The 27,938-nt window shown below is 35.6% G+C and overlaps 1 protein-coding gene across 10 annotated transcripts in view; it reads right to left on the bottom strand.

Annotated features, from left to right (window-relative positions):
• Positions 1-27,938, bottom strand: part of UBE2E2 (ubiquitin conjugating enzyme E2 E2) — a 471,670-nt gene that overhangs the window by 214,750 nt on the left and 228,982 nt on the right. For 2 of the 10 annotated variants that reach the window (XM_072792948.1, XM_072792949.1), the window contains one exon: positions 1,874-12,180. The exons of the other annotated variants lie outside the window; for them this stretch is intronic. In XM_072792948.1, coding sequence (XP_072649049.1) covers positions 5,234-7,102 — 1,869 coding nt within the window. In that variant the 5' untranslated portion in view covers positions 7,103-12,180 and the 3' untranslated portion in view covers positions 1,874-5,233. Of the gene's footprint in view, positions 1-1,873; positions 12,181-27,938 lie in introns of those variants that run through there. 10 annotated transcript variants of the gene reach the window in all.

The raw sequence follows: 27,938 nt of genomic DNA, 5'->3' as shown, positions 1-27,938 counted from the left end.
GATGACCCCATATCTCTTTGTGGTGGTACCATATATCACAGAGACACTTATGACTGAAAATAGTGTTGGTTGATACACTTCCAATAGTTGAATGTGTGTGTGAGCATGTCATTTGTGCATTTTAGAATCAAAATGTGCAATCTAACTAGACTTATTGAAAACTCAGCAAAATCCAAAGTGTGAATGAGCAATTAGATTGAGCAAATAAATAAATATATTGTAGATATCAAGAATCAAGTTTCTTCAAGAGCCTGGGTGGCTCAGTTGGTTAAGTGGCTGCCTTTGGAGCTTAGGTCATGATCCTAGCCTCATGAGATTGAGCCCTGCTTTGGGCTCTGTGCTGGGTGTGGAGCCTGCTTAAGATTCTCTCTTAAGAGAAATCTGTGCCTCTGTCCTTCCTACCCCTAAAAAAATTTTTTTATATATAAATTTCGTCCTTAAAACTATTTCATTTTAACCTAACTTAAAATAATCAAAGAAGGAAAAGTGATTAATATCATGTTTGCTTTAGTTTATTTTTAACTATTGGGGATAAATACTGAAATACTGAAAGAAAAGGAGTTAGGATGAAAAGAAGGAAACCATTTAAAATCTTCAAATATTTGGATAATACTGTGAATTTTCAGTTGTTAACCTCCATTTAACATGTGGATAAACTGAAGCCTACAAGTTTAATGGTCCCACCAGGGTCATATAGTTAACATACTGGAATGACTTTTGAATCTAGGTCTGTTAGGCTCCAAATTTTCCCACGATACTGTAATGAATAAAGGAATAAAGTGTGCTCAATTTCTGAAGATTCATTATTCCCTTAAAAAAATCTTTTTGCCTATTTGGTAATCTGGCTTTTTCAGAGTTCAAAACAGTCCCTTCCTTATATTAAGTTTTTAGCTAAAATATAAAGTATTTGTAAGCTTGTTTTGGATAAGTGAGGAAAAATAATTTGCATCTACATATTCTTTTCTTTTCATTAAGCAACTGCAAATGCCAACTATGCTTCTGAAACATAAATATGAAATCTAAACAGCTGATGGTTATAAAAATAATTACAGGTTGCCATTAGGAAGCATACAATCACACTTAATTCTCCTTAGAACAAACATATTTTACACTAAAATATATGTTTTAAAATGTTAAAAACAGTAAAAAGAAGTCATGAATAACAGTACTTTGAGAGAAGTATCTTCTATCCAGGTAATGCACTTTCCCCCCTTCTATTTTCCAATTTCCTCCATTTTTTCCAGTATGCTCCCTTTTACTAATCCCGGCATCAACACCAGAGGGAGAGCTTTATTTAGTTTCTTTGGAAAGCCTTCTTGCTATACAAGTGAGTAGGTTAATATCTTAGTCCATAAAAATGATGAGTGTTTCTTTTGAAATACAGACCATAGTTCCAAAGAGTATAACAGAGTCAAAGGCCCTGCATCACAGATGCAGACAGGAGTCTTGCTGATAGCCTAAAATTCCATTTTCTATCCTAGAAATAAAATAAATTAATTAAATATTGGAGGTAGGCTAAAAACATAGACACCAGACTGGGAAGCCACAAATTATCTTATTGGTGGTAATGTTAGTTGCAGTAATAATGGTGAAATTTTATAGAGTACCTCCTGTGCCAGATACTATTTTAAGAGACTAACATGAATGCACTCATTTAATACTTATAATCCTAGGTCCTGATAACCTTACGGACGAGGAAACTGAGGTATAATTTACTCAAAGTCACACTGTTGAGATTCTACTTGTAGGGCATAAAAGTCCCACTGTGGATTTATGAACCCTGGTAGTTTATGATATACATAATTTTCTAACTGTATCCTTTAGCTTAAATCTAAAGAACCACAAACTAAACATTGAAGCATAGGTAAACTGATCCAGTTTATCACCTAAACCTTAAGGTGAACACTGTGAAAAGGAATTAAAGATCATTACTGTTACTGGGCTGAAGGAAGAGTGTGTATGCTTTCGGTAGCATTAGCTTAGTGGTCTAAAATGAAAAAAATATTAAGAAATTATTCTGTATTGGGTTTTTAACTCTGGTTTTTATGTTACAACTCTACATATTAGTGTGTGAATGCATATATACACAATAAACATTTCCTTATTTTCAAAATATCTTAAGATAATTAAGGTATTAGCATTCCTATCAATGAAACATATTAAATAATATGAGAATATGCTTATGACAGTGTTAAATGAAAAGCAAGTGTCAAGACTGAATATTCAATATATTCCAATTTTTCAAAAATATCTTCTAAAGTGAACATATATATTACTTAAGGAAACTTTTGTGAAATATGGCATGCAGAAAACTGTGTACAATCCTAAGTATAGTTTGAAGAATTCTCCTAAAGTAAATACACCTATTTAACCAATATCTAGATTTAAAGGAAGAACACTGCCAGCATAGTCTCATGTTCCCTTTAAGGCTATGCCTCCCAATTCCTCTACATAGCCACTATCTGGACTTCTAACAATCAATGATGAGTTTTGACTATTTTGAGATTGTATATAAATGGAATTATATGGTATGTACTCTTTTGTATATGACTTGTTTTTGTTCAATGTTGTGAGATTCATCCATGTTTATGCAAATGACGTTTACTCATTTTTATTGCCGAGTATTATCCTATTGTGTGTGCATGTTTCATAATTTATCCACTCTGTAGTTAGGGACACTTGAGTAGTTTCTAGTTTGGACTTACAACATGTATTAACGTAAAAATGGATTTGAGGGGTGCCTGGGTGGCTCAGTCAGTTAAGCATCGGACTCTTGATTTCGGCTCAGGTCATGATCTTGGAGTCCTGGGATTGAGCCCCACATTGGGCTTCATGCTCAGTGGGGAGTCTATTGAGATTCTTTGCTCCTTCTGCAGTGCTCTGTGTACTCTGTGTCTCTCTAAAATAAACAAATATTTTAAAAAATGGACTTGAAAACCAAAAATACCAACCAAATCTAGTTTTCAAATAAACAACCTTTAAATCATTGGCAAATGATTTACTAGCTAATTCCTCCACAGGATTTTTTTTACTTTCTTATGTTTCCCCCTTCAGTTCTGATTTATCAGGAATCTGCAGACATGGGGATGTCCAACCATGTTATTGATCATGCTCAACTTCTTTTTCTTCAGACATAAGTAATTTATCTGGTTCACAGATTTTTGCTCCCACTTAATAGTAGTTGTCATTTCACAGTAGAGGAAGCTAGCTCACGCTGTCTCTTTTCAGATCTCAGAGACACTTAAAAACCTGTCAAAAGACATACCAAGAAACTTTCCCACAGGTCATATATTGGGCAACTCCTGCTGTCTATAATAAAGAAACCAAAAATTCATTTTTAAAAAGCCTCAGAGCCACAAAACTCTACACTTTAATTATTACTGTAATTTGGGGCACATTTTATGAAGATAATGTCTTAGAACTTTTTTTAACATAAGTGAGTATAATCACTTTCCATTCCTGCTTTCATTTCCCACTCTCTGAGTTGCTTTCCTGCAGGATCCCGCTGCAAGAAATGAATAAATGGGTAAGAACTCAGAATAAAGTATGGATGCTAATGAGATAAGGTGGGGTAAGTTAAGTGACAGAGTGTAAAGAACACAAAAAGTAAGAATTACCTATACATACATCCTTTACTGGAAAGTCTCTTCACAGTAGGGATCCTAAACAAATTATTAAAATGTGATTTAAGCATATTTAAAAGATACTTTTCAAAGATACCTCTTTTTTAAAAAAAAATCAAATTATTTCATCTTTATTTCCCAGTACTATACACTTACCACATTGTTCTATGGTTGTTTGTTAATGTATCTCTTCCTCTAGACTGAACCCCTTTGAGTGTGGGTACTGTAATACTAAATTTTAGATACCTAGCATCTAGCAATTAATAAATGTTTGATGAATGAAAGAAAGAATTAAATGAGAAAACTATTTTTTTAAAAAGAAAAGGTTTGTGAGGAGAGAAAAAAGGTTGCATATATAAGGTATTACTGTTTTGAATTCAACTGTACGCCCAAGTCTGCAATCTTGAGTGATGAGAACATCCTCAAGAGATTCTGGAAAAGGAGAGAAATTTTGTCCTTTAGCAGTGTCTGCCAGTATAGTTGCACTCATCTGCACAGGTTTCTTCTGCCCCTGACTAGAGATTAACCAACTATGATTAATTAGAATTGGAGACCACCTACCTAAAAGTGCACTTAAATTGCAACCTTTGTAGGCTTGAGTATAACTGTGGATGTAGTGAACAGAAAATTAAATGATATTGCTACACACTGGTAAAGGTTACATAACCACACTCTTGATGACTGTGAATTGCTTGTCCTCTGGACACCCTGTATTAAACTCCTATTAACTATTAAAACTTAGAACAGGTTAATGAAGACAATATTTTAGAAGAGCCAATACAGTATTTTTTGTCTTTATGTATATATATTTTTTATTGAAGTTCGATTTGCCAACATATAACACCCAGTGTCTATAACACTTTGTTACATATCATTTACTTTATATAGTTTAAAAAATAACAAGGCAAAACATTCTTCAGACTTTTGATCACAATATTGTCACAATACCAGCACATTTCTGTTACTATGTAACTAAAAATGAACTTGAATTCCATCTTTTTAAAGACTTTATTTATTAGATAGAAAAGGAGAGCACATGAGCAGGGGAAGTGGCACAGGAGGAGCAGACTCCCTGCAGGAAGCCCAATATGGGACTCAATTCCAGGACCCAGGGATCAGGACCTGAGCCAAAGGCAGATGCTTAACCGACGGAGCCACCCAGACACTCAGACGAATTCCATTTTAACAACACTAATTACTCACAAAATTAATAGTCATAGAAGAAAACAGGTATAGGAAGAATAAGTCCCTGAACTTTTAAAAAATTTAAATTACAGACATCAAAAAGTAGAAACCACTAAATTGGATAAATTGTTTTGTTTACTGTCATTTTAAGCACTTAATTACCTTTATAAAATATTCTTCACAATTCTTTTTTGAGCAATTGCTGCTATATATTTTTTTTAATTTATTTTTTATTGGTGTTCAATTTACTAACATACAGAATAACCCCCAGTGCCCATCACCCATTCACTCCCACCCCCCGCCCTTCTCCCCTTCTACCACCCCTAGTTCGTTTCCCAGAGTTAGCAGCCTTTACGTTCTGTCTCCCTTTCTGATATTTCCCACACATTTCTTCTCCCTTCCCTTATATTCCCTTTCACTATTATTTATATTCCCCAAATGAATGAGAACATATAATGTTTGTCCTTCTCCGATTGACTTACTTCACTCAGCATAATACCCTCCAGTTCCATCCACGTTGAAGCAAATGGTGGGTATTTGTCATTTCTAATGGCTGAGTAATATTCCATTGTATACATAAACCACATCTTCTTTATCCATTCATCTTTCGTTGGACACCGAGGCTCCTTCCACAGTTTGGCTATCGTGGCCATTGCTGCTATAAACATCGGGGTGCAGGTGTCCCGGCGTTTCATTGCATCTGTATCTTTGGGGTAAATCCCCAACAGTGCAATTGCTGGGTCGTAGGGCAGGTCTATTTTTAACTGTTTGAGGAACCTCCACACAGCTTTCCAGAGTGGCTGCACCAATTCACATTCCCACCAACAGTGTAAGAGGGTTCCCTTTTCTCCGCATCCTCTCCAACATTTGTGGTTTCCCGCCTTGTTAATTTTCCCCATTCTCACTGGTGTGAGGTGGTATCTCATTGTGGTTTTGATTTGTATTTCCCTGATGGCAAGTGATGCAGAGCATTTTCTCATATGCATGTTGGCCATGTCTATGTCTTCCTCTGTGAGATTTCTGTTCATGTCTTTTGCCCATTTCATGATTGGATGGTTTGTTTCTTTGGTGTTGAGTTTAAGAAGTTCTTTATAGATCTTGGAAACTAGCCCTTTATCTGATAGGTCATTTGCAAATATCTTCTCCCATTCTGTAGGTTGTCTTTGAGTTTTGTTGACTGTATCCTTTGCTGTGCAAAAGCTTCTTATCTTGATGAAGTCCCAATAGTTCATTTTTGCTTTTGTTTCTTTTGCCTTCGTGGATGTATCTTGCAAGAAGTTACTATGGCCGAGTTCAAAAAGGGTGTTGCCTGTGTTCTTCTCTAGGATTTTGATGGAATCTTGTCTCACATTTAGATCTTTCATCCATTTTGAGTTTATCTTTGTGTATGGTGAAAGAGAGTGGTCTAGTTTCATTCTTCTGCATGTGGATGTCCAATTTTCCCAGCACCATTTATTGAAGAGACTGTCTTTCTTCCAGTGGATAGTCTTTCCTCCTTTATCGAATATTAGTTGCCCATAAAGTTCAGGGTCCACTTCTGGATTCTCTATTCTGTTCCACTGATCTATGTGTCTGTTTTTGTGCCAGTACCACACTGTCTTGATGACCACAGCTTTGTAGTACAACCTGAAATCTGGCATTGTGATGCCCCCAGATATGGTTTTCTTTTTTAAAATTCCCCTGGCTATTCGGGGTCTTTTCTGATTCCACACAAATCTTAAAATAATTTGTTCTAACTCTCTGAAGAAAGTCCATGGTATTTTGATAGGGATTGCATTAAACGTGTATATTGCCCTGGGTAACATTGACATTTTCACAATATTAATTCTGCCAATCCATGAGCATGGAATATTTTTCCATCTCTTTGTGTCTTCCTCAATTTCTTTCAGAAGTGTTCTATAGTTTTGAGGGTATAGATCCTTTACATCTTTGGTGAGGTTTATTCCTAGGTATCTTATGCTTTTGGGTGCAATTGTAAATGGGATTGACTCCTTAATTTCTCTTTCTTCAGTCTCATTGTTAGTGTATAGAAATGCCATTGATTTCTGGGCATTGATTTTGTATCCTGCCACGCTATCGAATTGCTGTATGAGTTCTAGCAATCTTGGGGTGGAGACTTTTGGGTTTTCTATGTAGAGTATCATGTCATCAGTGAAGAGGGAGAGTTTGACTTCTTCTTTGCCAATTTGAATGCCTTTAATGTCTTTTTGTTGTCTGATTGCTGAGGCTATATATTTAATATATAGGCAAAATACTAATATTCTCATTTTGATTACTTTCTTATTTTCTTTCATTCTTTTCAATTCTGCATTTAAGGTTAGCAGAGGCTCAGACACTGGGTAGGAAAGTGACAGATTGATATTAAAACACCTAGGAAGAAGAAAAACATCTTACCAACAGCAGCCACACAACTAATGGCTTTCACCTGTTGCTGATCTAATTGATCATGATGCTATAACAGAAGGCTGTTCTGTGTGAATCATATATTGTTCTATTGAAACACATTCTACTCCTTTGTTATTTTAAGCCTCACTAACTCTGGGTTTCCCTTTCCTTAAAAGGTAGTTTCTAACAGTGTGTTTCTTTTAAAGCTAATAATTAGTAGTGAAAGAAAACTGGCAGATTGTTGAGTTTCAACAAATCTTTAGCCCATAGAAAAATATTCTTTGGTTAAAATAAAATACTCAGCTATTTGAAAATATGTCCTACATTTATAAATGCCTTCAGTTGAGTTAATATCCTAGAGTAGTGAAAGAGTAGTATCTTTCATTTATAATTAACCTATTTGGCCCAGATTCTGCTTTCAGACACTACCATCACATTACCACACATAGGGTGAAAATGGTATTCTCCCAACTATGAAGGCATAATTTTCAGTGAAATATATTTTGCTGTCAAAGATCTGCAGGAAGTCCACTAGTTCAGACATGAGGTTATTTTGCCTCATCACTAGTCATATTTTAGCTCTACAAGTCCATACAATTATAAAAGCATTCACTATTTCATCAGACTGTAATGGACTGTACATTAATTTATAAGATGTTCTCTTGTATAAATACTATCCCTAAACTATACTTAGTGGTGTTTTATCATCAGTAAAATTTTATTCACAACACTAAAAAATATGCAGTAGGTCCAAGTTTTCGGCATGCTTATTTTTCTTTTTTACTCATCACAGAGTCATGAACAATTACTGAGAAAACACTACTATTTCTTTATTATATCCTAGAAAACAGTTCATTCCTGAAAACTTCTGATTAACTTGCTTTTTTGAGGAACAAAATTAACTTATATATGAACTGTTGGGTACTATTGGTACTAAAAGATCATAATCAGACTCTTTTCCCTTGAAGTGTTACCAATTAGTACTTGAGGTAATATAGTAGCTTCTTAAATGTTATCCAGTGCCCCGTTTTTAAAAATCATGCTATTCTCTTTTCTTTACTCCACCTCCAACCCTACCCACCCCTCTAACACCTCCTCTTGCTATTACGACTATTGTTAATTTAGCCATAAGCTCAGAAGCTTGTTACTAAGAATGCTACCTAGAACAGGGAAGCTGAACTTTCACTCTGAAAGTAGATGTCTTTTTTAAGTCTACAGCTTGTAAGCAGTCTTTCAAGTGGTTAAAGATTTTCTGAGAATTTCCAAAGCTGAGTTTTACATAAGAAAAAAAAATTTGGAGGATTAACTATATTATAATCATAGTGAGAAGCATAATTCCAGATATCTTGGAAAGGAAATCCCAACTCTTTCAGGTTTAGGAAGGTTGGGATACAGAGATTCAGAATGGAAGAGTCTAGGTTAAGGACACTGCCTGGGTCCTGAGGAATAAAACTGAGTTCCCTTCAGTCTCCCTGCCTTTCACACTAGAGGTAGAACAAGATAAAACCTAAGAAAAGCTAAAAGGTAACCCTTAAAACTTCAGGCTGGTGCTTAGCTTTTCAGCGGGTGGTGGAAGAGTCTGCAAAAACCAAAAACCTTTCAGAAAGTCCTGTTTGGGAAAAAGTGCTATATCTCTCACAGCACAGTAGTAATGGAAAGAGGAATGAAGTATATGGGCCAGAGGGCAGTTTTCACAGGATTCTGATTCCAGGATAGTAGAAAGCAGTCGAGAATTTCAAGGTCCTCCTAAAGAGTTCGAAGTACTGATGGAACTACAGGACTGAAAATGACCTGGTTCAAGAGTAAGATGGTAACTGAGTGTAGATTTCTTGTGAACAGAGAGAAATTGACACCTTTGCAAATCCTGGCACAGGGTGCTTACTGACCACGCAGATGTAGTAAGAGTAAGGCTTGAGGCCCAGAAGTCAAGCCCATGAAACACTTCTCCGGAAGGACAGCAACAAGAGCAATGAACGCTTCTCCCTGCATTCAAATGCCAACTTGCTTAAGAAAGGAGGGGAGAACCTTAGAGAAGAGCAGAAACTTTAAGAGACTCAGTAATTAGTAAAAAAAAAAAAAAAGTTTTTTTTAATTTTTATTTATTTATGATAGTCACACGGGGGGGGGGGAGAGAGAGAGAGAGAGAGAGAGAGGCAGAGACACAGGCAGAGGGAGAAGCAGGCTCCATACACCAGGAGCCCGATGTGGGATTCGATCCCGGGTTTCCAGGATCGCGCCCTGGACCAAAGGCAGGCGCCAAACCGCTGCGCCACCCAGGGATCCCAAAAAAGTATTTTTTAAAGATGCCTTCTGAAAAGGCAATGCTGAGTATTTTATATCAAGATGAGTTGTGTATTTTATAGCATTACTTGGAATGTTTGCCTGTAACTAGAAAGAGATCAATTTATTAAATGAAGTTACTTTTTCTGCATACTCTAGATTGGGATTGGCCAACGTATACTTCTTATGCTAAAGAATGTCAAATTGTAATATTGTCACAATCCCCATAGATATTAAAATTCCTAACCCATAAAACCCATATTGCATTAATACCTACTCCTTTTCCTACAGCATTACCCTTAAAGGATTAAAAAAAAATTATGCAATCATTTCTGTCTCTCTGTTCACTGACACTATAAGAGTATATAAAGGATGTACACACACTCTGTAACTACATTAAGAAGATTTTAGCTCTCACTTAAATGATCTAAGATTTTCTAGATTGTACTGTTAGATATCCTGCCACCTCAAGTCTTTATTTTGCATATAAAGCTTCCAGTTTGAGCAGCAGAGGTGGTCTCTGAACTGTCCTCAAAATGAAGGGAAAGCAGTGAGTCAGGACCTAAGAAGAGGGTCAGGAAACAGGACAGTGCATTTAGATGGTCAAGAGTTTGAGCGAGATGGTCACTGATGGAGCAAGAATGAGGCACTGGTAACAAAGAAATCTTGGTTGCAGAGTAGACAAGTATTTCATGCTTGCTCAAAAACGAACCCCAGAATTGTACACACTAAGCTTGCAGTCAGGCACTGTTAAGGGTATGAAAGAGGGCTATGAGATTAGAATAAAGGCTTCATCCTTATGATGTCAGCCTTATGATGATACATTCTGACACTAACTAAAAACTCTTCACTTTGTATGTTCCCTGAAAACTAAACTCCAGAATGTACTTTCATTGATTATGTCATCTCTTCCTATACCAAAGTGTATTTGACTTTACTTCCTCATCCTTGTTTTAAAGACCCTCGCAAAGTTTTTTCTTCTATTTCTCAGCAGTATCCTTCACTCTAAAATTTTTGCCTGGGAATATTATCTTTGAAAGAAACTCCACAGAAATTCCAAGTAGCTTTGGGAACTAGCCTTTGGTAAAAGAACAAACGTTAAAACTCTGTTATCAATCAGGAACAACTAAGTTATGCTGCATTAACAAACAAAACAAAATTTCAGTTATATGTATATATACATACATAAATGAGACTGCAAGCATACCCACTTAATATATTTAAATATTTGATTCTTTTTCAATTTCCAATAGTACCAGTATAACAGGCAGACTTAGGATTTTTTAAACTCTCTTAACTGTATACATGGAATTATATTCCAAAGAGGATTTCAGGAGTTTAGGAGCACAGTCTTTCCATTACAGTCACTAATTCAACATGAAAGCTTTCAAATGAGAGTACTATTTTAAGAAAGTAAGTGTCCTGAATGGAGAGATAACTAAAAAGAACTAAAGAAACCACAGGTATATCTCTGAGGGGTTATTTGACTCTAGCAACACTGTCTGACTCTTAATGATTTCCAAATATATATCACCTACATTTTGGTAGAAAATCTTCATGTGAAACTGTAGTATCTTCAAAGACAGAAGGCAATCTATTTTTAAAAGTGGAAGAAAACTGATGACAAAACCACTTCAAAAAATATTTATATACTCCAGGTAGCCTTTTGTTGTTCTGTCAGGGTTTTGAATTAGCTATTAATTTTTTTTATATATACAGGGTTCTGTTAAAATGTCCATATAGTATGCAATAGTGAAGTTACTCTGCCTTGTTGAAGTGGCTAAGAGCAAAACATATATAGAGGTAATTGGTTTTTTAAAAAGTAGTTTTAAATGTAGTTCATAAAATCGATCAAGCCCTCCCAATAAAATTAGTCTACAAATATCTAAAACGTTTGTCACAATATATAACAGACCTCTTTAAAAGAGATGGAGAAAATGCATTTCAAGTAGCTCCATCAAAGATGTCAAGAACTAATTTTTTAAAGAATTTGATAAATTGATACAAGTGTTATACAACTATAATTTACAAAGTAGTTTATTAAATTATACAGTTAAAGACAAGGTTTCTATTTTGCTTATATCTATATCTATGTCAAGGCATGGTAACCTATTTCTTATACAGGGTGTCTCATTTATTCTGACTGTAACCCTGTAAGAATTAAGGTACAGATACTTTTGCCAAGGGCACAAAATGCTAAGCGTTAGAGGCAAAATTCAAACCCTCATCTTTTCCATATTCTGCTGTATCTGACATTAGAATGGGGGTACAGTACAGGAACAAAGGGGCTGATCATGAAGGAGAGCATGCTCGCATCCCACTCTACATTTAGCCGTCTTTTCACTCGTCAACATCATGAGCCTTACTTTTTTTCCCCCCCAGGGTTCTTTCTTTGCTGCTTTTCATAACTCTGGACAAACTCCTACTTTTGCATATTTGCACTTCTGTTTCTCGCACTCTTTCAGGACTGCGGTTTTGCTATGGTAGTGGCAGAACATTGGTGTCAGCTCTAGGGTAGCCTCTGTTTTGGGAAAAGTTCCGGCAGGTTTTCAGTTGTGTGTGGACTGACACAGATAGGTCTTTATAGTTCCAGGCAGTAGGTCCTTGAGAGATCACCTCAGTTCCTCAGGCACAAGTCAGATATGAATGGGCTGGTATTAGCTCATAGTGCAAGTTTCTTTTCTAAACACAGCTCTACTGGTTCCACCTGTTGGAATTAAATGAAAAATAACTTCTGAATAACTTCTCATGACCTCTGTAACTGGTATCTGTGGACTTTGGAAACTGCTTTGATGGTAGCACATTTGAGATGGACCCTAATCTACAAAATAAACATTTGTAGCATGTTAAAAAAAAAAACACTGCTTAAGATACAAAATTCCCTTTTTGCTTTCTGTGGCCACTGCAAAATGATACCTTTTTATCTTTGGGTACTTCCTAGCTGAGCGCTAAGATGTTTTTGTTTTTTATGTAATTAAACATTTTAATTACTTAAAAACTTAATAGCTGCATCCAGATGATATTTTGAAAATTTAGAATTCCAATGTATTTTGAAGGGGAAAATTTATGAAACATAGATAATGGAATTAAATATAAGCTAGCTTTCTAAACTCTGAATGTGGAAGTAAATCTCTGAATCCTTAGAAATATAAAGAAGACCTCTGAGCTGCCACAGAACCAGCCACCCCCACTTATATCTGTGACTGTCCTCAGAGTAAAGGCTACTAGTTTAAAGTACTTGTTTAACTGGTTTTCCTGGTCAATTCTCAGTTTTTCCTGTAGATTAGAGGTATCCCCAATTGGAAAGCCCCACAGTAATGAATTCTTGGAAAGATCAACCTAAGCATTTAAACAGCACTAGTAGGCATCATTATTATAGCACAAAGTGGTAATTAATGTTCTAAACTATGACCCCTGGTCATCCAAAAAAAGTTTAATAAGCATGTTTAGTTCACTCTATACATTAAGAAAAAGAAGAGTGCTACGATTTAGAAAGATTTCTGTTAAAAAAAAAAAAAGTCAGTGTTAAAAATAAAAAAGCCTGAAGAGCCCTTTCTCCTAACCTCCTTCTTTCCTCTCTGTGACAAAGATTAATTGCATTTCTACTGTGTGCTAGACCTGTACTGAATGCTGTGGATACAAAGATGAATAAAATATGTTCTTTGTCCTCAAAGAGTATGCTATGGAATGGTTCAAATAGACATACAAGCAAATAATTCAAATACAATGTAGTATTTTATTGGTTGTGTTCTAAATACTACCAGGTAGCACAGAATAAAGAATAATGAAATATTTCTGAGAAGGTATGGGGAAGACCTATCAGAATCAGCTTCAGATTCACAGTAAATTTTCCAGTTAATACTTCATTTTCTTGTGTGTCAGATAAATACTTCATTTTCTGGCAACTTTATTTGGAAAGATTATTAGTTTAGGGTTTATTATGGTTATTCTTTGGGAATTTTAGTCTGTTTTAAATGAAAAGTGGTCTTTGTTGGAGAAAAAAGTTAAAAGTTATTTCAGACCAAAAATGGACCAATCTATGAATTCTGTATGAAGAAGCAATTTGAATTCCTCAGAATAAATTACTTTTTATAAGTTTAAGACACTGTTGGATTCTTTATGTAACCAAAGGACACCTAGGGCAGCCCCGGTGGCCCAGCGGTTTAGCACCGCCTTCAGCCCAGGGTGTGAGTGATCCTGAAGACCCAGAATTGAGTCCCACGTCAGGCTCCCCCGCATGGAGCCTGCTTCTCCCTCTGCTTGTGTCTCTGCCTCTCTCTCTCTCATGAATAAATAAAATCTTTAAAATATACATATACATATATATACATATATAAATCATCTATTTGAGTGCTAAGTGGGGATAATACAAAGTACTGTCTATATAACTTCATGTAACTTAAAATTTTTAATAATTTTTATTTTACATATAGTAGACACTCATAGGAGGATAACTTTATGAAAAAGCTCCTTAAAGTGAAATCATTTTAAACTGGGACCAAGCATTCAGAGTAAATTGTGAGAAGTTAAATTAAAAATTTTAAAAATAGGGTAGCCCAGGTGGCTTAGTGGTTTAGTGCCGCCTTCAGCCTAGGGCATGATGCTGGAGACCCGGGATCGAGTCCCACATCAGGCTCCCTCCCTGCATGGAGCCTGCTTGTGTCTCTGTCTCTGCCTCTCTCTCTCTCTCTCTGTCTCCATGAATAAATAAAATCTAAAAAAAAAAAAAAAATAGAAAAATAAGTTAACTTTTACTCAATTAAGAAAATTCCTAACATTAGAATATTTGTTGTAATTAGTAAGATAGTGAAAATTGAATGTTTATTCTACTGGCATAATTTTTATATGCATGATAGCACATTATTAGACTTTTTAAATGTATTATTTGACTTTTACATTTTGGTAATACATCATTTTTTCCAAAAAAAAAAAAAAAAAATTAAAGAGCTTCATCAGTTTTCCCAAGGGCCATTCCGAAAGAACTTAATTCTGTCATCATCCTTGTTGGTTTTCTCATTTATCAGTGGCTTGGATTGTGATCCCAGCAGTTCTTCACCACTACTTTAATTCATTTCATGACTTTTTTTAATGATTTCCAGTTTCACTTTATAACTGAATTGAATTTGCCTTCTATTTACCAAAAAAACAATGTCTTTGATAGGATGAGCATATATATATATATAGACACTGATATTAAATGTTTGAGTTAGGACTATTGTAAGTGGTTGCTTCTGTAGTATTTTCATTTTGTGATGGCTTTAGTTTCCCTATGTACTGTTTAACTGCAGGAACTGGTATGGATTACTACTTCTTAACATACATTTCATTTAAATTTCTTTTAGTTATGTATATCATTATGTGTGGAGCTCACATTATAAAAACTATAATCTTAACATAGAAACCAGTTAGATAATGAAATGACAAGATGATGATAATGATGATGATGCCGCCGCCACTGCCTGCTATTACTCTGTGCCAGTTGCTCTACTAGGCAATTTTTATAGTAATCCTTCCAATCATCTAGCAAGGTCAGTGTTAAACACCCTGATTTCATGGATAAGGAAATGGAGAAAATTCATACAGGTGGTGAGTGTCTTAGGAGCTAAAGATAAGCCACTCAAATTCAAGTTTCTGTTCTTTGCAGTACATTATGTCTTTCTTTGGTATAAAGAAGCATTTACTTGAGTTTCCTCTTAAAAACTGTATCTTTGGGCACATACAAAATATGCAAAAATCTGATTAGTCAACAATTATAGGAATATGTTTCTAGGTTTATATACACTGTCTGTATATAAACCTAGAAACATATTCCTATAATTGTTGTAAAAACTATGTATCTTTGTCATTTGCTACTGAAAGATATTCCACAAATATACACCCTTCCTTTAGGAGATTCATGAGTCAAAGTGGAATAGAACATGTGGAATTAATGAAATTGATTTTTTTAAAAAAATCTCATAAAATTTAGTAACATTTTTAAAATGAAGTACATCCAGTTTTAAGAGCTTATTATTATTATTTTCAAAGAGAACAGTACACCATTTGCCAATATCTATTTAATGGTGACCTGTGATAACCACTGGAATTGCAGTTATTTAACAACATCTATTTTTCTAAAACCATTACTTGAAACGCCAGGATTCAGCTTTGATATACACATGAATTGAATGGAGGAAATACAGATATTTTAGTTTTCCTAAGTGTGAAATCAGGAATTTCAGATACTAGACTCCATTCAGCCTATAGCAAATTTTCAGTTATTTGTAAGTTTTATTTCTTATTCAAAGAGCAGATCTGATCATGGCCTTTGGCCAAAGATGTTGCTTATATTGTTTAAAAAAAAAAAAAAAGTCCCTTCAACATCAAACAGTATATATATATAAGGAGTCTAAAATTAACCTGTTAGTCAGGCACACAACTTTGTGGTCCCAGAAATAATGACCTTCATGGAAAAATGCCTCTTAAGATGAGGTAAAACTTTAGAAGTTACTGCTTTATTGTTTTAGTTTTTTTTTTTTTAAGATTTTATTTATTTATTCATGAGAGATACACAGAGAGAGAGAGAGGCAGACACAGGCAGAGGGAGAAGCAGGCTCCATGGAGAGAACCCGACATGGGACTCGATCCCGAGACTCCAGGATCACACCCTGGCCGAAAGCAGGCACTAAACCACTGAGCCACCCAGGGATCCCCTGCTTTAGGTTTTGCGTGTATGTGCCTGTCTTTCTTTCTCCTTCCCCCCCTTCTCCCCTTCTCTTTCTCCTTTTCCTCCTTTTTCACTGTTGTCCTCTGGCATATACAATTAAATAATGAAACATTTCTTATGTACAGGGTGTTAATTAACTGTCTTTTAGGCTTAGATCTTTTGGTTTCTTATATTCACTCCTAAGAAAAATAATGGGGTTACACTCTTTAAAGCTGCTACTTTCTTGCAAGTTATTATTTCACATATATATCATCGTATTTTTTGGTACACATCCCCTGGGACTTGCTCTATTGTTATTTCTCACTCAGCATGTCTCAAAACCACCAAATCTGCTGAGACAGTAAGCATACTTTTTGGATATGCTCTTAGGATATGGGAATTGCCATACTGAAGCCATCCATCCAGCCATCATGTCTGGTTTTCTGCTTTGAAAAACATTTCTGTCTTGCATTAGAGGTAGGCATTAAGGTTTCGTGAGGTGCCTACTTAGGCGGTAACATACAGAAAGGAGACATTTCATTTTGATTGCACCCAGTGATCTTTTTATGCCCCAAAGCATGAAGACTGATCTTTTGTAATTCTAGCCTATCAAGTGTAATTGCAGCTATATTCATATTTATACAGATCCCTAATCCCTAAACAAAGCTTCTACACTGGGAATTTTAGGTTAATTTTATATAATCTTTTTAAAAATCCATTTGCTTTTTTGCAACAGGTTTGCTGCCTGAACACAAAAATCATAAAAACCACCACTAAATCTAAGCCATAATGGGTAACGAAAAGATTCAGTACATCATCACTGGACATACAGATCTGGGCAAGTTTACCATGACTACTGGCTATCTGATCTATAAATGTGGTGTGATTGACAAAAGAACCACCAAAAGATTTTTTTCTTAAAGGCTGCTGAGTTAAGAAAGGGCTTTGTCAAGCAGGCCTGGGTCTCGGATAAACTGAAAGGTGAATGTGTGCAAGGCATCACCACTGATATCTCCATGTGGAAATTGCAGAACAGTAAGTATTATGTTTTCATCGCTGACGCTTCAAGACACAGGAATTTTATCAAAAACATGATTATAGGGGTGCCTGGTTGGCTCAGTCAGTAGAGCATGTGATTCTTGATCTTAGGGTTTTAAGTTCAAGTCCCATGCTGTGTGTAAGATTACTTCAAATAAAATTATAAAACGGGCACCTGGGTTGCTCAGTTGGTTAAGCCTCTGCCTTTGCCTCAGGTCAGGATCCCAGGGTCCTGGGATCGAGCCCCACATCTCCCTCTCCCTCTGCCTGCTGTTCCTCCTGCTTGTGCTCTATCAAATAAATAAACTATTTAAAAAAATCATAAATGAGGGACACCTGGGTGGCTCAGTGGTTGAGCATCTACCTTTGGCTCATGCATGACCCCGGGGTCTGGGGATAGAGTCCTGCATCAGGCTCCCTGCTTCTCCCTCGGCCTGTGTGTCTCTCATGAATAAATATAATTTTTTTTTAAATCATAAAAGAAACAACAACAATATTATTACAGGCATAGCTCAGGCTGACTCTGTCTTGATTGTTGCTACTAGTGTTAGTGAATTTGAAGCAGGTATCTCCAAGAATAGGCAGACCGAGGAGCATGCCCTTCTGGTTTACATACTTGGAATGAAACAACTACTTGTTAGTGTTAACAAAATGGATTCCACTGAGCTACCCTACAGCCAGAAGAGATACAAGGAAATCATTAAGGAAGTCAACACCTACATTAAGAAAACTGGCTACAACCCTGACACAGGCATTTGTGCCAATTTCTGGTTGGAATGGTGACAAAATGCCAGAGCCAAGTACTAAGATGCCTTGATTCAAAGGATGGAAAGTCACCAGTCAAGATGGCAATGCCAGTGGAACCACGCTGCTTGAAGCTCTAGGTTATATCCTTCCACCAATGTATCTAATGGACAAGCCCTTGTTTCTGCCCCTCCAGAACATCTACAAAATTGGTGGTACTGGTATTGTCCCTGTGGAGACTAATGTTCTCAAGCCTGGCACAGTGGTCACCTTTGCTCCAGTTAACGTTACAAATGAAACAAAGTCTGTTGAGGGACAGACGCCCGGGTGGCTCAGCAGCTAAGCGTCTGCCTTCAGCTCAGGGCATGATCCCAGGGCCCTGGGATTGAGTCCCAAATCGGGCTTCCTGCATGGAGCCTGCTTCTCCCTCTGCCTATGTCTCTGGCCTCTCTCCCTCTGTATCTCTCATGAATAAATAAACAAAATCTTTAAAAAAATAAATAAAATCTGTTGAAATACACCATGAAGTTTTAAGAGAAGCTCTTCCTGGGGATAAAGTGGGCTTCAATGTCAAACATGTGTCCCAAAATGTTCGTTGTGGCAACGTGGCTGGTAACAGCAAAAATAACCACTGATGGAAGCAGCTGGCTTTACAGCTCAGGTGATTATCCTGAGCCATCCAGTCCAAATCAGTGCTGACTATGCACCTGTGCTAGATCACAATACTCACAAGTTTGCTCAGCTGAAGGAGAAGATTGATCACCATTCTGGGAAGAAGCTGGAAGATGGCCTCAAATTCTTGAAAACTGGTAATGCTGCCATCATTGATATCATTCCTGGCAAGCCCATATATGTTGAGAGCTTCCCTAAGTATCCTCCTCTGGGCTACTATTAATGACATGTGACAGGCAGTTGCTGTGCCTGTCATCAAGGCAGTGAACAAAAAGGCTGCTGGAGCTAGCAAGGTCATCAAAGTCAGCTCAGAAAACTAAATGAATTATTCCTAATATCTGGGAACCCAGTCTTAATCAGTGGTAGAGGAATAGTCTGAGAACTGTTTGTCTCAATAGGTCATTTCAGTTTAATAGCAGAAGGGTGGTTAATAACAATGCATCATAAAACCTTCAATAGGAAAGAAGGATGTTTTGTGGACCATTTGTGGGGGGGGGGCAGTTTTAAGTTATCAGTTTTTTAAATTAGTACTTATGGGAAACAACTTAACCAAAAATCTATCATAGACTTGAGACTCATTAAAACAAAGATTAATCTTCTCAAATCTCACCCTCTCAAATCTCACATATTTTATATCTGTTGCCTCTTTAGGCACTAATAGCCTCATGTGGAAGTGGCAAATGTAAACTCTTTTCATTGTTAATCACTGCTTTAGAGCTGTGAAAATTTCTCAAAAGCTATTATCAATTCAGTCACCAGAAACATTTCCTCTCTATTCCATGTTTTGTTTCCCCAACTTTTTTACTAATAGCAGGGGATGGGAGTTTTTTGTTTTGCTTTGGTTTTATTTTGTTTAGTATCTCTAATGACCCTGCTTCTTTATTTTTTTTCTATTAACCTATCCACGCTCTTCATAAAACTTTATCTTTTCTCAGTTCTATATTAGTTTTCTACCAGATTTCCTTTTCTTGTCTTTGTCTTAAGTTTGTCCCCATTTTGAATCACAAGCTAAACGTTTCCTGTGGCATCCTAGTGAAGCATTGTTCAATATGAGTTCAGCAGGCACCTACCCCTGCTATGTAACAGCTTAAAATAAAAACATAAAATACTGAAATGGATTAACTAAAGATAATTTAAGAAACATTGAGTAAATTTAAAACAAAGTAAATTATATAAAGGGAATCTAGAAAGGGAAGACCCTGGTATTATATATATAACCTCTCCATACCAAGTACTCTAGAACAAAATCAAATTTATGATTGTTCAAAGCTTTCTAAATGAATTTTACTCTATTTTCAAAGGAATAGTATGAAAGGAAGGATGGATGGATATGTTCTGTGAAATGGTGAAAACGTAGGGAACTGTTGAGAATGGCAGGTTCTTAATACTTAAGAACCTGGGATGGATGGAGGAAATCATTAGCTTCACCAGTGGTGGAGGTAGAACTACTAGATTCATCTGAATATAAAGAGAATGAATGTGTTCAGTTCTAGACACAGGAGGAAAAGGAGATGAAGAAAGACAATCAAAGAATACACTAGTGGAAAATACCAGGAGGAAGACGAATAGGCAAATGAAAATTGTCCTTGAGTATAGTTTTCTCATAAAGAGGGAAGGGAATGGAAGTGAAGGCAGTAGAGAAAAATAAATGAGGCTATTACTTATTGAATTTTAAGTTTTTTTAAAGATGGACTGGTGATTAGTGGGAGTGACTAGCATTTTTATGTATATAATGAAATCTACAAGTCAGTTGTAAACATTTTTAATGGATGTTTTTTGACTTGTTAAGTATCAATTCCCTACATATAGCATTACGTAGATTTTATATTTTTCACTCAATATCATTAATTCGTTTTTTATTTTTTTCTCAACTAAATATATTCTCACAACACCAGGTTTCCTACCTAGGCAACTATATCCTTGTTATCCAATTATTTGCTTATCCATAAAATAAGAGCTGCTTTTCATTTAACAGGATATGAGGGAATATGGCCAAAAGCAGAAGAGATTGTTCTAGAAATATATTGGGGAGAGAAGGTGGCAGCAGGAGGCATTCAACAGGCCTGTAATTTTGAAACAGACATGGTAGTTTATATAGAATTGGAGGTGAACTGAGAATAACTAGAGAACCAAAGCTTCTTAATAATAATAGATATGGTTTTGAGAGACATGAGGAAACTTTCCAAGGTGGTAATAATGTTCAGCACTTTGATCTGATTGTTGATTACATGGGTTTTTTCCTATCTTAAAAGTCACTGAGCTGTATAATGTAGAAAGAAATCCTAATATTTACACATTTTGCTGTATGTAAACTATATCAATTTTTTAAGAGCAAGAAAAAACTCACTTGAATGCTAATGGATGTTTCAGACTAAGATATTGTTGTTGTTGGTTTTTTTCAATTATTTCTACTGGATATACACTTAAGTATCATCTTTGCTACTTTTAAAATGTTCTTTAAAGTGATACCCTAGGAAGAAAAACTAGCCAGTCTATTTCATTTATAACTGTCATGAACGGAAATTTTCCAACACTAACCTCTGTTTCAGATTCCTGCTGTTGCTTCTGCACTATTAGTTAGTGTCAGCAGGGGGTTAACAGCATTCAATTTAACCTTGCTATTTGTACTCTGTTTTGAATTTTTTTCTTTTTTTCCACATTTAACTACCTTACATGGATTCTCCATTTTAAGGATCATTCATGCACCATGGGGTCTATACACTGAAAGACTGTAAGTGCAGATAAGCACACAATAAAAGCACATTTAAAGATAATGTGAAGCTCCAAGACCTTTCTTTTTTTTTTTTTTTTTTTTTTTTTCTGGTAACACAGGAGCATTGCTGTGAAAATCATTGCAACAAGAGAAAAACTGATTAAGCCTATTCAATGCTATTATTTTTATGAGATTACAGACTTGTTTAAAATATGTAAGAATCCTATACGTATGAATTAATTATAGGTTATATGTCCAGACCTATAAGACAGTAAATGCTCTACTTGTAGCTAACCATGAACATCACATCAGAAGCAACTCCTCTCTCTCTCACACATTAAAATTATAAAATCTATTATGGCCTGGGACCACATCCTCTACTACTTTCCCAATTCCTCTCTCTCTACTCTCACCTCACCTCCCCTGTCCTCTCCTTCTTTGCCCTTCTATACTATAAATGATCAGCCCTTTGCAGTCAAAATGCCATCTTCAGCAGTAGGATAGAGAGCAACAAGTGAAATGAAGAGGGCTGTAAACCCCAGATCTGCAAACAACTCCCCTCCATTGAACCCTGGTGAACCTACTATTCTCATGAGCGATCTTTGGCTTGCTCTGAGTTGGTACTGAGTATAAGACTAAATTAGTGAAGACGGAAAAGAAGGAATGCCACCTCCAATTCTCATCATTTAGTAAGAACAGTAATAATGGAATACTCTCCTGTGGAGTTGAAACAGGAAGGAGAGCCCTGTGTTTCCCTCTTCCTCCACCTCCAATTTCCTTCATTCTCAACCATTTTTGCACAACTTCAGCACACTTCTCTAGTCTGAAACCCAGGATTCTGCTAGTTTCATCTTCATGTGCAGGACACCCTGCAGGCTGCTAGGGACACCAAAGTGAAAACAACATACACACCTCCAGTGGCTTGGAGTTGAGAGAGACCCAAATCTTACACTGTTATGTAACAAGGAGGAAGACATGCACTCCTGTTCTCCCAACCAGGGATTCTGAAAGCATTTCTTCAGAATGGGATTATATTAACCCAAGTATTGTGCTATAATAATGGTCTACTATTATACTAGGCTGATATACTTCCTGGTTTGTCCCTATTTTCCTGGCATATTCGTTTTTTAAAAAAGCATCCCCTTTCACTCCCCAAAAATCTGGATAGTAACTTATATGGTCACTCTAAGTCATAACAAAAGTGAACTTCTCAAGACAGGTAGGGACGTTTAACAAAAGCCCCAAATATAAACATATGACATTAAGTATTTCAAAGTTAATGTGGTAGCAGCGATGTTTAAAAATACTAGAAATGCAGATACTCATTAAATGTAAGAATAAAACAAATAAAACATTCTTTAGAAAGAGGATGGTCATTACTGTGATATAATTCCTACAGGATGCCTATATCAAACTGCATACAAGTTACGTGGAATAACACCTTAATATTTAAAACATTGAGTCAAACATGGATAAAATATTTACAAAAGAATACTTGAACATTTCAATCAGGGATGTTTCAGCTTTAATAGTAAAATTAAATGTTTAAACGTTTAAATCAGTTCTTCGTGATTAAAGTTAAATAATCATGGGCCTTCATTTTGAACACTGCTTTTATTTATTTTTATTTATTTTTTTATTTATTCATGAGAGATAGAGAGAGAGAGAGAGGCAGAGACACAGGCATAGGGAGAAGCAGTCTCCACGCAGGGAACCCAATGTGGGACTCAATCCCAGGACCACGGGATCACTCCCTGAGCTGAAGGCAGATACTCAACCCCTGAGCTACCCAGGTGTCCCTGAACACTGCTTTTTAATCCATGATAAATGTAGAAAACAATGTTTAGAAATAGAAATATTAATTTTAGGATTTGACAACAAATGTTTTACATTTATTTTTTTATTTGCCTTTGAAGACATAATACTTCATGTAAATTATTCTATACATTTAAATGCATAGGTATGAAGATGAAATTAGTAAAACATGCTCTCATAAGAAAACAGTTTATTTTCTGATTTAATACTAATCAACCATTGCTAATATGCTATAAAATCCTACTTAAGAGAGACACTGACTCAAATTATTAAAGTTAATGGCCTCCAGTTGCCTCATCTTGCCTGAGTGTAGGATATTAAGCATGCAGAACCCATAATTTAATTATCACCTGTTAATATTGGCGTTAAGTTCATTTCCCTCCTTTCAGAATGAAACTTCAGTGATGAGCCAATTAAAAACCATTATCTTCCTACTCAAAACACCAGCCTCCTAACTATACCTGTAGTATACAGATCACAGATCTGCTGAGACTTTCAAGATGGAACTTGTTGCCTCTTGCCTTTAGGGATTGATAAATTAATTTATTATTTCTGCCCATTTTTCATTCTAATTTTTAAAATCTCTAGATTATATAAAGATTTAAACTCTTTTCTTCAATATATTTATATACTTTAAAAAACATTCCAGAAGTGGAGAGTTACGTTATTCTACAATAATAATAAGGCAATCATTAAAAGAAATCTACACTCTTATTCCTATTTGGACATGGTAAGATGTAACAATACATCAAAGAATGTGGTGCAAGAAGAGGATTAGCTTATCATGAAATTCCACTGATATGCACTAGAGAAATGTGCAGTTTATTTTTAGGAATTTATTAGAAACTCTGTCCCTTGGACCCTTCTGATACATGTACCAGTCTAGTGAAATCTAATTTTATCAGTTCACCCATGGGAATGAAACTCTGAGAAATTCATTTGTGTTAACCAAACTCACAAGAGATTGATTTATAAACTAGTAAATCACTTTTTAATTTACCATGGGAATGCTAGCTGATCCAACAATCCGAAAAATTTACCTGATGTTTTTGAGTTCTTACTACCCTCAGTGCTGGCACTACAATGAATACAAAGGTAAAAAATAATCCCCATCCTGAATAAATTCATAATCTGGTGAGAGGGCTTGGACAACAATACATAAAATACAAGCCAGACTACAATTAATGCACGAGTGGTATGTAGTGGTTAAATGTATAGAAGAGGTCCAATTCTTTCTTCTAGGAAGAATCTTACAGGTAGAAAACCAAATTATACTTGAGATGGATTTTTGGTGGATACATTTTAAGGTAGATTTCCCTCAAAAGTCATTGCTGATTAATAAATTATCTTTCCCTTTCCCCTCCATATGTCTGTATAAAGAACCATAGCCCCCTATCTATAATTAGGACATCTTTACTACTGGATACATTCTAGACACTACAAAAACTTTTAAACTGTAACACATTCATATCCATTTCTTACCGCAGTTATTATCACAACAACAATCTCTTCTGACCTCTAGTGTCACAACTAACTTGTAGGTTGATTCCAAAGTTAGTGTTATAAGGCAAAAATTATACATAGTCAAAATGTCCCTAAAAATTCCATAAATAGCCTAGAGTATACAAAGTTCTGTAAAATAATATTCAGTACAATGTCTAGTAAAACAGGATATAAAAGAATACATAATCCAAACATAATTTTAAATACAGTATTCTCACTTAAAGGAATATTTATGTAAGAGAATTTATACAAACTAAATGTATGTATCATGCACATCCTTTATCATGACACCCATATTTGTAGGTTTCTTCCACTGAATAAATTTTAAATAGGCCACTACCTAACAATATGTATTGAAATAACTTGTCTTTAAATCACAAGATAAACTGTGCTGCTTTTGAGGAGTTTCCTATAGCCAGCTTATTTTAGATATTTTATGTGGATTCTTACTAACCTCAGTCTCAGGCATCTCTTCTAGATTTGGATGTTAGTCTGCTTTTTTCTAATTACTATATTTACCCAAACATACCATGTACCTGGCTGGCACTGAGCCCATATTCCTGTTCTGACCACAAACAGCTAACTATCTACAAGGAAGTCAAAGGAAGGAAGCCAAACCGTGACCATCCATTATTGCATTGTACTCAATCATCTGAACTTCAACACCTGTATACCTGAAGTAATAAACAGTCTCATTTAGCAAGCACACTGAAGTAGGAGTAGCTGTGTATACATGTTTCAGCCTGCATCAGAAGTATGTTACCACATGATTTTGCTCGCTGTAATAGCAGTTTTTGGCACTCATTAATGATACTACTGATAATACTGTTGCCTGATCATTTTTGTAAAGAGTTAGATATTATTTCTATGATATGCAAAAGCCCTGATTTGAAAGCAAGGGTAAAAACCAGAACAATGGTTTCCCCCATCTACTAGGTCAGCCAGTGGTCCATATATTAGATCACAGCCATTATGCAGAATACGGAAGGACTTGATGAAAGATGATTTTTAGAATCTGGCATTGAAAATGTGTAGAGCTCAGGCTCTGGAATCCAACAAGTATGAATCTCATCCTCACCATTTACTGGCTGGGTGACCTCTAGCAAGTTATTTTAAACCTTTCAAGGCTCAGTTCCGTATCTCCCTTAAGATGTTTTTTAAGTAGGTTCCATGCCTAATGTGGGGCTTGGAGCAACCAAGATTGAGAGTCACATGCTCTACCAACTGAGCTAGCCAGATGCCCCTCCCTTAGATAGAGTTGTTTAAACAATTAAATGAAATAAAGTTCTTAGCACAGTCCTTGGCATATGATTAGAGCTTAGTAATAAATATTATGTATTTTTAAATTTTGATTACAGTGTTTGTAATTTCATGTTTTCAACAACTTTTATACATCTCTTATATGTGCACCTGTATGAGGTAACAACCTGTGGTTAATTTGATTTTTCTCCCTAGAAACAACAAGATATTTAACTATATATATGCTAATGAAGATACATAATCACCACTCCCAACACCTATTTTTGGTGTCTTAAAGTTAATTATTCCTCTCATAATATTTTCTTATTCTGCTATAAATGTGAGATCTATGATTACAGCTGAGAGGTATTAAAAGAAGAACAGGAAACCACACACGTTTCTTAAAATAACAATACAAAGTCTCACACACATGATGTTTATATACCTATCTAACAAGGAAACACAGCAGAATATACTCAAAGCTAACCACAAATGAGTTAAAAGATACCACAGTTTACTTTAAAATCACACACATTTTACTTTCATTAGTATGTATAAGAATTGCATTGTAAGATGCATTTTTAAAAAATTTCAAAGCTATGTGTGGCCTGGTAACTGTGGTACTGAGTATACTCTAAAAACACACATGTGATGCTAAAGCTGAACAGGAATTGCTGTTTGTCCTTCCAAACCTTAATAACACATATGCTATGTAGCCAAACCCCATTCTTTGCAGAGACCTACAAGTCAAACTCACATTTCTCAGAGTTTGGTATGTGAGCTGTTGCTGGCAAAGATTATGTGGGTAGCCCTCAATTTTTCCTTATTCATATGTAATAAATACCATAACCATCCTCTATTAATTACAAGTGAACTGGCTTTTGTTTTTGAATTGATGGTTTTCTTACAGCGTACACTTGGGGTTTTTTTTTAAGTGTGCTGGTTAAAAAATTCCTTAAGAAAATCAGTATGAGAATAGGGCAGAATTTACATAAGTTACACTCAATTGGCTAACATTGTGGAGACTGAACTAAACAGAGGTGGCTTAATCAATGACATTTCAACCTGAAATATTACTTGACAGACCTATATTTTACCTGAGAAAAAATAACATTAATACCAATCTTGTTTGACAAACCTCTGACTCCCCTATAACTATTAAAGATTTAGTAGGAATGACTTGCTAACTTTTGTGCATATTCTATGTTGTAGTCCAGATACAGATGTTTTCTTCAAAGTCAGCACTGCTATATATTTATATTTATATATATCTTTTGAAGAGGGGCTCCCTTTAAGAAATGTATTGATACTGATTGACTACTGATTGACTATCTTGTTATAAGACTGAATACCTGTGGATCAGTAATACATTGGAAATTTTAAAGTACATAAAGTAGTTCTTCACCCCTGAAGAAATATTCCACAGAGATTCTCCTATTTCCCTCAAGATCATATATTTATTACCAAGTTCTAACTATATCCCGGGCATGGTGCTAAGTTTTGAGTATAGTGTGGAAAACAGAATAGACAGGTTTCCTACCTTTCTGAACCATTCAACTACTGGACCCTCTAAGAACAGGACATTTAAGTTGAAAATGTGAAAGGGATAGAACAGGTAAGGTCCAAGCAGAAGTAAAATATGCAGACTGGGAGAAAGAGGAGTTTGGTTTATTAGACAAACTCAAAAGAAGCCAGTACAATGAAAGCCTAAATAAGTAAGTAAGGGGAAGCATGGTAAAAGATGAGCTTGTTAAAGCAGGCAGGAGTCACTGTGGCAGTTTTTCTCAGTGAAACCCAACACAGCCAAAATTGTTACTTTACTTTGAATATAAAGGGAGGAATATCAAGAAGATATGAGTACCATGAAAAAAAATACATAAAACCACTAAATTTCTTTATTGGGGATTTAAAAAACAAAAAAACATCAGAACATCATTTTGCTGAAATTTCTGTAAACTGCATCTCTAATTGCTAACCTCACTTAGGTTATTCTATAGGCAAATGGCCACCTGAGAAGTGCAACAGGAATTCTGTTTAAAAAAAAAAAAAAAAAGAT

This window comes from Canis lupus, chromosome 22 (assembly GCF_048164855.1).
Source record: "Canis lupus baileyi chromosome 22, mCanLup2.hap1, whole genome shotgun sequence".
NCBI lineage: Eukaryota > Metazoa > Chordata > Mammalia > Carnivora > Canidae > Canis > Canis lupus.
This window is presented reverse-complemented; position numbering and strand designations above follow the sequence as displayed.